Raw genomic sequence first — 11,876 nt, forward strand, 5'->3', positions numbered from 1 at the left:
GTCCACTCCGCTGCACCGCGCAGGCACCCACCTAGTTTTATTAAAAGCTCCAGCTACTCTGTCAAACAATTAATTTATCTAAAAAACTATAGCTACAGCCACCAGCTTGCAGCTACCAGCTTTTAGCTAACAGCCACCGGCTAGTTTTGCCAAACATACCTAGAACATGTTTGGGATTAAGTTTGAAAACAGCTTATTAGCTTTTTCAAAAAACCATTTTGAAAAGCCATGATTTTAATCTTTTAAAAAACTGTTTTTTGATCCTTGCAAAAAACTAAAAAAAAAAATTAATCACCAAACATCTTTCAACCTAACCTGTAGGCTTTATGAAAAAGCGGGTAAACATGCTCCCAATATATATACGTACATAAATAAAAGTAATATATTTGATTGGCGGTGGCGTCCGGCGGCTATATATATCATATACGACCCATATAATATCAGTCGACCAATTTGAGTTTCTTGTTCATTGCGATGTGAGTTATCTTTCATTGAAATTACGTCTGAGTTTTAATCGATTAGTTTTTTTTATTGGTTTTTTATTAGTGATTTCTACCCATTCTGATTTCGTTTGCCCTAGAAAGGTGATTATAACATCATAGTATTTGCTTTGCTTTGTGAATGTTAAAAGTGACAATGCCATCAAAATCAAATCATAGAAAAAGCAAGAATCCGAAACAGCCACGGGAAGAGAAGAAACCGAAAGAGAAGAAACCAACAAGGAACTGGTTGGAGCTTCCATCCGACTTAATGGCGAATATACTCCAAAGAGTTGGTGCGTTTGACAAACTCCTGAATGCGCAAAAAGTGTGCCCTGAGTGGCGTGATATCTGCAAGGACCCGGCCATGTGGAGGGTCATTTATATGGACACGTTTTCAGCTGGAAGAGTCATGTGCCTGAAGACGTGTAAGCATGTTGTGGATAGAAGCCAAGGCCAAATGGTTGATTTAACCATACATGGTCTTTGCCGTCGCGCGTTTCTTCATTATGCTCTTGATAGGTATTGTAATCATGGTCAAGAAATTATCTAGTAATATAATTGGTTGGTTTGTTATAACTTGCTTGTATATTTTAGTTTGGTTGATGTTATATTTATTTTCCATTGTTGCCCATCAGATGATTGTACTTGGCCACATCCTTCATGGGTCTTCTGAACGATAACGATAATTAACATTCATGACTAATTTGTTTCCGCTTCTCTTCCGTTAACCGATCAAGTCAGCTTAAACGTCTGGAAATCGCGTATAATATGTCTGCTGAAGTGGAAGGATTCTGGAGTGAAGTTTTCAAGAAATTATCATCATTGGAGGAACTCAGCCTTATCAGGACAAGCATTTCGCAAGAAGATATTGAAGCTGTGGGCCGCTATTGCCCCTTGCTAAAAACACTCAAACTGAACCGAACATCATCTATATTCTCACTTAACAATGAAGATAACGAGGTAGCTTTAGCGATTGGGAAAAACCTACCTGGATTACGTCACCTTAAACTTATTGGGAACTGCATGAAAAACATTGGGTTAGAGGCAATTTTGGATGGCTGTTGTCACCTTGAATCACTTGACTTGTGTAGGTGCATATACCTTGATATACCAGGGATCTTAGGGAAAATATATTCACAACAGATTAAATATCTCAAACTTCCTCATCATTCTCTTGAAGGGCGTATGCATTGCATAAGGTAATCAGTGTTCTGTTGATGATTTCTCCAATTTATGAAAAAAGTAGGTAAATTTTAAAGATGTTTGTTTTGGAGTTTATTGATTTTCTTAGAATTTTGCGATTGCTTTAATGCTTGTACAATTCTTTAAACAGTGTTTTATTCCTCGGTCTCTAGCTTGTCATTACCAACTTCTTTTGACTAAATTTAAGGTCGTTTATCGTAAGAATTGAGCAGTACACAAGCAGCACATCAGTTTAAGGTAAGAAACTGCAGCATCGGTTTGGATGGGCAGCAACATCGCTTTCTTTGATGCTGCTATCATTAATTGTAAATATCGCAGCTAGAATTATGTTCATGTGTTTGTTTTTCCTTTTAATATCACAACTAATATTTTCCAAATACAGGGCATGCGAGCCGATATCAGGTCTTTGAATCACTTCCTTGTAGATTAAAAAAGAACCTTAAGCGGGTTAGAATAGCAACAAGATGGAACTCTTTTTCCACAGAAACTATAAAGAAGAAATCAAGAAATGAACGACCAACGATTATTAATACAATAAAAAGTTTCATACATTGATATATTTAGAATCGAAACAATGATAACTGATTCAAATTTCATCCTTCAACTAATGATTTTCGATGAAAAGTTGCAAGTGTAACTGTCTAGGCATGAATTTATAAATAGAAAGTGCTGTAAAATGACACCTGAAAAGAGGCAATGAAACTTCTGCTTCACTTTTGAAGCCATGGTGAATTTGTACTGCTTTTTATTATTATAATTTTGAATGAGAACTAAAAAATGTCAAGGTGCCAATATGGGATCTCCAGATTCCGTAATAGGTTGGGAAACCTTGAACTAAGAACTAAAATAAAAAAAGTATCAAATCGGCAATTCCAAATTCAAGAATAACGCTGCATAAAAAAAAGAAGCAAATTTGGAAATAAATAATCCCACCTTTTGTGTATTGGCCAATAATAATCTCACCTTTAAAATCACTACCAAATACCAATGGTCCCACCTTTCAACTATTTTGTCACAATGGTCATTCGTTAAAAAATACTTAACGTCGTTAAGTTTTTTCCTAGTTTCAACTCGATGTTTTAGGGCTTTTGATCGGAAGAAGGATGCGAGTCGACCGATGTAAAACTTATCTTGAAATGTTGATCCAAACAACGAAACAATGTTTTAGTTCATGTGCTTGAATTTCCAATTAACAAAAATCAAGCCATTTGAATCACCGTTTCGAGATAAGTTTTACATCAGTCGACTCATATCGTTCTTCCGATCAAAAGCCCTAAAACATCGGTTTGAAACTAGGAAAAAAACATAACGACTTTAAGTATTTTTTAACGGAGGACCAGTGAGACAAAAATAGTTAAAAGGTGGGACTGTTGCTAGTGATTTTTAAATGTGAGATTATTATCGGCCAATACATAAAAGATATGATTATTTATTTCCAATTTGCCAAAAAAGAAATACTTTTCTTATAAGAATCGGCAGATACGTGCCCACGAGTGGTTGTTGATAATATTGTATGAGTACTCGTTATTTATCAAATTATATGAGTTTTATAAATATATTAAAGAGAACTACAGAGCCCACGTTTGTTTTAAGGGTCACGTCTTTTAATGCTTGGATTTCTAACAACCCGACGTTAGAATTTTCAGGTTGGGTGGGGTAATGTCAATTAAATAATAAAATGTTATACCATAATAATACGTCATCATTACTCATTAGATATACACCAAAGAAAAGTAAGATGCCATTAGAGAGAGAGAGAGAGAGAGAGAGAGAGAGAGAGAGATTGATCAATGGTAGTTTCTTACATTCAATAATGATCAAATCAAGAACAACTAAAATCACAAAGTTTTAAGTTTCACAACTAAGTTTAAAACAACTCCAGTTTCACTCAAGAATCAAGTTCCATATCTCATTTTAGCATTACTAGAGTAATGAAGTGTAGCCGAGGAGCAGGCTGCGAGAGTTGAGTTTGGTCTTCTGGTCTCGCACGTCTCGTCGGTGGCACTTCTACCTTGAACTAAGAAATTTTCACTTTATGTTTGTTTTGCAATAAAGATTAATAAAAGCAAAGATCAATCGCTTTAGATGGTTTGTTTGTTTTTGAGAAATCTGTTTTAACACATAGTCAGCTATGTGTTTCATTCTAGAGTTGCAACCAAAAATAAAGTGAAATTACTAATTTAATATAAAAGATAAAGTTACAAATTAAATTACAAATATTGTATACAAAAAAAATATTTAGAGATTTACAAAAATTCAACTTTTTATTTCCATATTGTGTATTGTGTAATTTATTCAACCATATACTATATGTTTTTTTATATGTTGAGCAGGTTTTTATATTTCATATTGTGTTATTATTTATAAATAAATTTATTTGTTTTAACCCGTGTTTTACACGGTTACTTAACCTAGTATAAAATATTTTAATCTTTTGTTTTGTATTGTTTTAGTCATGGTGGAGACCAGAGAGCGTGACTAAATTCATACCACCCATACTCAGTAACTTATAACGTGTTTGCATAATTTAGTCTTGACATCAAATGATAATTCAACTTCTGAGTCATTAGTAATTCGATTAGTTTATCCTTCTCTTCCATTAGTCATCAAGTTAGCTTAGACATCTAGAAATTATAGCGTATTTTAGAGAAATTTGTGGGTTCTAGAGTACTGAAGCTTTGAAGAACACATCGCCATTGGAGGAACTCAGCTTTGTCGAAAAATACATTTTGCCAATTAAGCCAGAAAATACAAACACATGATCAAGTTTAGGGAAGTATGAGAGTCTATTGTATTAAGGTTTTGAGTTACTTTGCTTAATATAATAAAACATGAGTTTACTCTTAAACTATGTGTTTGTTCCAAAAGAGTAAACTTAAAAGTCCAAGACAAATATACCACAACCCGTTTTATTACATACCAAAACGAAAACTAGAAATGCAATACTATCTTAAAGAGAAACACTCAATCTGGCCAGCGCATCACAAAATAACTTCTGGCTATCCGATGTATACTCCAAACAACTTGAGTTTGCGACCATCTTTCTTATCTCGAGGCTGATCTTGGCTTGATGAACCAGGGATGTTGACATTGGAAAGAGTCAAAGTTTCAGTTCCTTGCCCTGCAATCCTCCCCAAGTGGCATGGATTCATGAAGAATGATTGTATTGTAACAAAATATTTTCAAACTAAAATAAAGGGAATTCTAACCGTTAGTTCTTAAAAGTGGCAACTCGTGAGTCACTGGCTGCAAAGGCATAGATCCCTCTTGACCAATAGAAACTGATGACCGCTGATGTGGCGCAGCCACGCCAAGACATTGGATTTGCCAAGGGCAAACCCTCTCAGGAAGAGCATCTCCACATGTTCTGAGATCCCAGCGAACCTGCATAATTGGGGGGAAAAAAAAGGCACAGTTAGCTTCTTTATTTTATCCTTTAGCTTAATAGAGCTCAACTTGAGCTCGGCTCAAGCTCAACTTATTTTTTATCTATTAATTACTTTATTCATATACGTGTATAACAATTTCTAAACATACTTAAAATTATAATTTATATATAATAAAATATATTATAATATCATAATTATGTATATTTATATAAAAAACCTAGCTAAATTTATATAAAATATGACTGTTTAGGCTCACGAGTGATGCCGAGCCGAGGAGCTGGCTCGGGCTCGTTTATTAAACAAGCTAATTCTTAGGCTCGAGTTCGTTTGAGCTTGGGTCAGTTCGATCTGTTATCGAACCGATCTCGAGTAGCTCGATCGGCTCGTTTGCACCCCTATAAAGTGATGCCTTAAAATATGGATAGAATAATAACTCACCCTTAGACACTGCCATTCTGATTGAGGCCATTTTACAGGATCAATATCTTCTTTGCTAATTATGGTCCCTAAGAATCTGGTGAACAGATTCGCATTAGTTTGAAGAAAAGTAGTACAATTCATAAAAAAAATAACATATTTGTAGGTAAATAAAAGGTGCCTACCTTTTCACAATATGTTGAGGCTCATCATCAAACTGCATTTCAAAACGCATGTCAGGCGTATAATTAACTTTCAGTGACTCCATGACCTCGTCATATGCTACTATAAACGGTGAAATCCTCGTCCTGCAATGTATCCATAAATTCGATAACATATAATCAAAAGAAACTTTAACCTGTTAACTTATGAATTTGTAAATTTTTGTATCACTTATCTCAAACGTGTCAAATTAAAAGCTAGCTAAAAGAAAAAAGGTCAATCAGGTTAAAAGTATCCCAAACATGTCGATTTGGTAAATCACATTATTAAAGCAGTAAACTTACTTCTGAAAACACAATTAACATACTACCGGTTGGCAATTTAAGATCCCCTCAAAATTTAGAAATATCACATATACGAAAATTGTGCTGTAAAATCGATGTACATTAGGCATTAAAACTTGCTTTGTGTAGATACGAAATTCGCACATGTTGAGGGGATATATTATGAAACTTCCATTTTATGACTTATAATCCTTTAAAGAACGGGGAGAGTAAATGTTTTTGCCCCAAAGTAAAAAATGACAGTAAATGTGATAGAGAAACTTACCAAGGGTAGTAAGATACAGTAAACTCATTTCTTTTCTTGATGGATAAGTTGACATTGTGTAGGATGCCAAGCTGCATACTGGCGCATGTTAATTCAGTAGGTGTGTCATCCCATCTAGCCGCTCGACAAACACCAATGTATATTTCTCTTTTCCATCTGTCACGAGAATAAAAATGTGTGGTCATCATTTAGTATTGCCATTAAAAAGTGAGCCCTTAATATGCACCTTTTAAAACCAAGCTTTAGGTAAACGGGAACTGGACAGAAAATTTTATTTAAAGATATACGGAGAATGATCCGTGAAGCTATTGTAGGGAGTAGAGAGAACCTTAAGAAAATGCAAACGTCTCCTTCACAAAGCTTCTTTTCGCGGACAAATTTACCCCAACCATTTATCAGTGTATGTCTATTTTGACTACCTGTATTTGTACATACAAAAACACTTTGATGATTTAGCACTCTGTCATTTACTTTTGTTTATTATTATTGTTTATGTAACATATTCATATTAACATGTTTTCAGTTAATAAGTTTTCCCAGATGGCCATTTAGTCAGACAGTTCATTCATTGCAAAGACCAAACGATTACTTATTCACAACTTAATGAGGAAAATTAAAAACAAAGAGGTCTTAAGATAGACGGGTTAGCTAATAAGTCATAACACAGCATTTTCGATGAGTTGTGTTGACCTGCTAACACTTTTTTATTCTTCAAAAATTTTAGAAACAGGGAACTTATAACTATAATTGGAAAAAGAAAACAAAGAACAATTTTATCTAACCCGTTTACGATAAAACACAACTCAAATAGACTGATTCATACATAACCCGAAATTAATGGCCAAAAAAGAGAGTGTATTGTGGGTTTGATGATAAATTCAATATATCTCAACTTCAAAATTGAAAATGCTTTTTGTACGCAAAGACAACATTTTGGTGACTACATTAAACTTTGTTCCAGAAATGCAAATCAACAAACTTTTGAGTTAAAACTTTCAAAAAGATCCGAATATATAACAATATTCAAATTTTGAGGTATTTTGGTTTCAACTCAAGAATCGAACTGTACTCATTGAGGACACACGAAGTATTCTACAAAGTAATAGAATTGTGGAGTAAAAAAATGGCAAGTATATCTTGTAAAGCTTTATTGGGTTTATGAAATATTCAGGATTTAATTTGCATCAACTATATGAAAGGGGTAATATTACGGCGATATGTGTGTTGGAACTGCCATATTGACCCATGTAGATCTTTAGCAATAATTTTTTGTGAAGCTGAATCCTGACTCATGTCCTGCACCAAAGCAAGTACAAACTATTAGTGTGATTGAAAGTACTGGGGCTGAACATTAATGAAAGCACAATCCATTTATCCATGTTTAATCACCAAATATAATCACCAAATATAACTATATACTACTTTCTAGAGAGAATACATTGGAAGGTTAGAATTGTATGTTATTTATCCTCCAAAAGGAAGACCGGTCTTTAGAGATGGATTCAAAAACAAAAAAACATTATTGCACAAGAAAATAAAAAACTGAACATAACTTTTCCAGGGTGACTTAGTGTTGTAAACAAAAACCGAGCCGCTCAGAAACATAGTTTCACTTATCGAGTTCGACTAGGCTCGTGAACCTAAACCAGCCTCTTATTAAAATAATTTTATTTAATACATTAAATATATATTTAAACAGTAATTATTTTTATATACTAAATTATAATTAAACAATATAAATTATGTTATAATATTTATAAAACTGTAATTATAGGTATATCTAGAAATAATTCCCCGAACCATACCAATAGCTATGTTATGAGTGGGATTTTATTGTGTACATTTTTTTATAGGAATATTGGTTTTAAATAATCCCAACTATGGCCTATTGGTAAATATCAGTCCCAACTTTACACTTGCCTGCTGACCGTCCAAACTATTGATGTATTTGTTTTTAACGGGCCGCGACTAACGGATGTTAACTCCGTTAGTGATTTGATGACGTGGACCTTCTTCTCCGGCCGGAAACTTGCCGGAAACCTGCAACTTGCCTCCATTCTCTCTAATATCGTCACACCGTCTCCCTCCTTCTTCAAAAGACATCGGAAATTAGAAAATGAAGTAGATTTCATCTTCTTTCATGGCCAATCCCTATATACCAAACCCGATTTTATTTTCAAAAATTTGAAATCAATGTTACACGATTTACAAAATAAGCATAGGGCTTTTGTTAAGAGGATAAAAACGAGTCGAATGATGTGTCAATTACCTCAAATGGTGCACGATTGGTGAGGGTGGACTTCGCCGGAGACAACAACGGCGGCACGTTGGTTAGGTTTCGAATGAGGGGAAAGATAGAGAGAGATGGTGTAACAATATTAGGGAGAATGGAGGCGAGTTGCAGGTTTCCGGCAAGTTTCCGGCCGGCCAAGAAGGTCCACGTCAGCAAATCACTAACGGAGTTAACATCCGTTAGTCGCGGCCCGTTAAAAACAAATACATCAATAGTTGGGACAGTCAATAGGCAAGTGTAAAGTTGAGACTGATATTTACCAATAGGCCATAGTTGGGATTATTTAAAACCAATATTCCTTTTTTATATCTAGAAATAGTTATAAATGCATATGTAATATAAAATAAATAATAAATGATGAACGAGACAAGCCAGAGTCAAGCTTGAAACAAGCCCGAGTCTAGTTTGAAATGTATATAAGTGTGATATAAAATAAATAATAGAGCTTGAAACTTGCCAAGCTTGAGCTCCTTTAAGGTAAATGAGCTTAGGCGACCTAGGGCTCGGCTTATTTTTACCCCTAGTGCAGTTCTCTATTGACAACTAAACTACTAAAGGTTACGAAATGGTTTTGGATTAAAGAAATGATAATGCTAATCATCAGCATCAAAGAGTTATGAATTATGTAATAAAAATCATGATTTTGGGGATTTGTGACATTGAAAATAATAATATGCATATTATATACCAGAGGTGGGAATGTATTCTCAGCATCTTTCTGAGGTAGGCCACATCCCCCGTCTTTGCTTACATCTGTAGCTCTCAAAATCTTGCTGAAAGAACTTGCAGGAACCTTTTGAGGAACAGTCCTAATGCCTGATACCTCACGTTCATAAAACTAAATATTCCAAGTTTTAAAATTAATCACACTATAAGAATTATATTGTTCTAGCAAACGTAAAGAAAAGAATAAATCATTGGCAGCATAAATGTGATTACGTGTGGACGCAAAGTAATCTTAGCATACACCTCCTCAGACTTGAGTTCCACCTGCAGTTTACAGCTGAATATAAGTACAAAAGCATAAATATATTGGTAATTTACAAGTTGAAAATTCAACATGAATATACCTTTAACTGAACATCAACCACCTTACACAGTATCTTAGAAGGTAACCAATTGTTGGGTATTCTATCTATGCCTTCTTGCTTCATGATTTCTTCCACCTAAAAAATTTACGATAATCACTCACATAATTGTGTACATTTTCACCAATATAAAACACACGCAAAACTGAGAAATTTTCTGTTAAACCAGCCTGAAAACAAGGTAAATTCACAATGTTGCATAATAACAGCTACATATTAATTAATAAAATACAACAGTAATTATTACAATTTTTACCACTAATCAAAACAATCAGATGAAGCTAGTTCATAGTCCAATTTAGCATCAAAGTTGAAATAAATGTGATCTTACTATAATATTACAATTAATAGCTTGAACCTAACCCTTATGTGTGTACATTCCCAAAAAAATATACTAAGATTACCACTGAAGAAAAAAAAAGGAGAGATTAAACAGAAACCTGCTTAAGATGGCCTTGCGGGAAATAAAATACCAGATCACCTATGCAAGGAATTTTTACTGAAGAACCAGCACATTCATGCCATAACTGAGCACGAAGATCAGCTTGATAATCACCTGAAATTAAAGGTAAATTAACTGCATCAGAAAAATGACAATAACTTATAAACTGAATTATTGACAGTGGTTATGAACGAAAAACCAGAAAACAAGAAATTTCATTGTTTTCTCGGATCTGCATACATTGCATCTTAGTTACAATCAGTGTTGTGGTAATCGCTAATCGATTAAGCGGGGATTAACTGGGATTAATCGACGATTAATCAATGCCTAGTCAGGATTTTTACAACCATGGTTACAATTAAAAAAACAAGAATTTAACTTAAAACGTGGATATGGAACCCCCTTTGATTCAAGAAATTCAATATTGACAACGCTATTTGGTATGAACTAAGTCTTTCAAAAATATCCTTTTTGGCTATAAAAAACTTATAGTAATATAAAGATCAACTACAAGATTAATTCCATATAAAGAACAAACTTCAGATCTTGAATACTGGACTAAAAATAAAGCCATCATAATAAAAATAAAAAAAAATTAAAAACACAAATAACATAGAATACCTTTTAATAAAGAAAATAGCAACATGATTACAGAAAAAAATGCTAATGAGTAAATGATTCACCTGTGTTTTCAATTGAAGAATCCATCTTTCTTAATTCTAGGACTAGAAATTCAAAGAATCGGAATGCAGTAGGCCGAATGAGAAAACAAAACACCCACTCCCCTTAGTACTTAACTCTTCTACCACTATGCACCTTATATAGTAAGTTGTCAAATCTCTTGTATTAAATGCTTACTCATAAAAATAAAGCGCTTTTGATGGTGGATGACACTATTGTTTACAAAGTTATCTTATTAGCTCGAATCCAACAAATTACTCGAATTCAATTTCGTATTACTCGAATCTAAATTCATATCACTCGAATCCAAATTTATCAAAAGCATTCTTCGGTATGTCGCTATAATATTACAACTATATTATATACATTACGCAATATGTAACAACATTCCTAATAATATATGATATTAATAGTTTGAGACCGGTGTACTGCACGGGTAATTCATGAAAAATACAACATTTAATAAATAATTGATATACAATAAACCTATCAAACACTATTAATGGTTAATACATAGTCGATGTACAATAGTCTTTACAACAATTTTGAAACAAACAATACCCTTTTACTTTTGAAGTGCTTTAAGATTTTAACACAAATTAAATAAACTGAAAAGGAAGAAAATACCCTTAAATTTTAATCAACGCACTTCCTTAAAAAATTATAAACAACGAATGCTTTACTTTGTAGCAGTGTACTTTATTATTTAAATCCATCATAAGAGAGCTTAAACTATAAATCATACATGTTTGCCATTGATTTAATTAGGCCTTCAAAACCTGACCGTGCAGAATGCTAGCAATGAAAGTTTAAAAAATTTGTATATGTGGATCAAATGAAAACTCCTCTTAAAGAGAAAACTTAAAAACTCCTAAAGAATTATCTTTAACTTTTAAAAAAAAAAAATTTGTTATAGTTTCTTTTTTTCCATTATTCTTAAATGTTGATATAGTCCCCCCCCCCAAAAAAAAAAAAAAAAAAAAACTCATCAATGTAGTGCACATGTATAATAGTGTGCATTGCATATATGCAAGAGTGTTGTGTTGCATAGAATACAACACTATTGCACATATTTGATACACACTATTGTACATATATGCAATATAAGAC

At 33.4% G+C, this 11,876-nt stretch overlaps 1 protein-coding gene, 1 long non-coding RNA gene and 1 pseudogene across 2 annotated transcripts; 1 reads left to right on the forward strand and 2 right to left on the reverse strand.

Moving 5' to 3' along the window:
• The first annotated feature begins 636 nt into the window (after positions 1-636).
• On the forward strand, positions 637-1,685 carry LOC143560164 (putative F-box/LRR-repeat protein 9 pseudogene; annotated as a pseudogene).
• Positions 1,686-4,684: 2,999 nt separating this feature from the next.
• On the reverse strand, positions 4,685-6,447 carry LOC143560165 (auxin response factor 2B-like). The gene is made up of 5 exons (XM_077048529.1): positions 6,263-6,447; positions 5,677-5,799; positions 5,513-5,588; positions 4,895-5,069; positions 4,685-4,806 (listed from the first exon to the last, which is right to left on the reverse strand). Exons 1-5 carry the CDS (start codon positions 6,445-6,447, stop codon positions 4,685-4,687), a joined length of 681 nt encoding a protein of 226 aa, XP_076904644.1.
• A 2,848-nt stretch (positions 6,448-9,295) lies between these two features.
• LOC143560169 (uncharacterized) lies at positions 9,296-10,469 on the reverse strand. The gene is made up of 3 exons (XR_013140068.1): positions 10,084-10,469; positions 9,626-9,721; positions 9,296-9,545 (listed from the first exon to the last, which is right to left on the reverse strand). It is a non-coding gene; the product is annotated as an uncharacterized LOC143560169 (long non-coding RNA).
• Positions 10,470-11,876: the final 1,407 nt, after the last annotated feature.

Source organism: Bidens hawaiensis, unplaced genomic scaffold, assembly GCF_021521415.1.
Source record: "Bidens hawaiensis isolate Kalapana, Puna unplaced genomic scaffold, B.hawaiensis_p1.1 tig00020231_1, whole genome shotgun sequence".
NCBI lineage: Eukaryota > Viridiplantae > Streptophyta > Magnoliopsida > Asterales > Asteraceae > Bidens > Bidens hawaiensis.

Excerpts from the sequence above, each read along its gene's own strand:
- LOC143560165 (XM_077048529.1), bottom strand. The coding sequence starts at position 6,447 with ATGACCACACATTTTTATTCTCGTGACAGATGGAAAAGAGAAATATAC. Across the intron at positions 5,800-6,262 it reads ACTGTATCTTACTACCCTTG|GACGAGGATTTCACCGTTTA; the intron begins GTAAGTTTCTCT and ends GATACATTGCAG. Across the intron at positions 4,807-4,894 it reads GCCACTTTTAAGAACTAACG|GGCAAGGAACTGAAACTTTG; the intron begins GTTAGAATTCCC and ends GGAGGATTGCAG.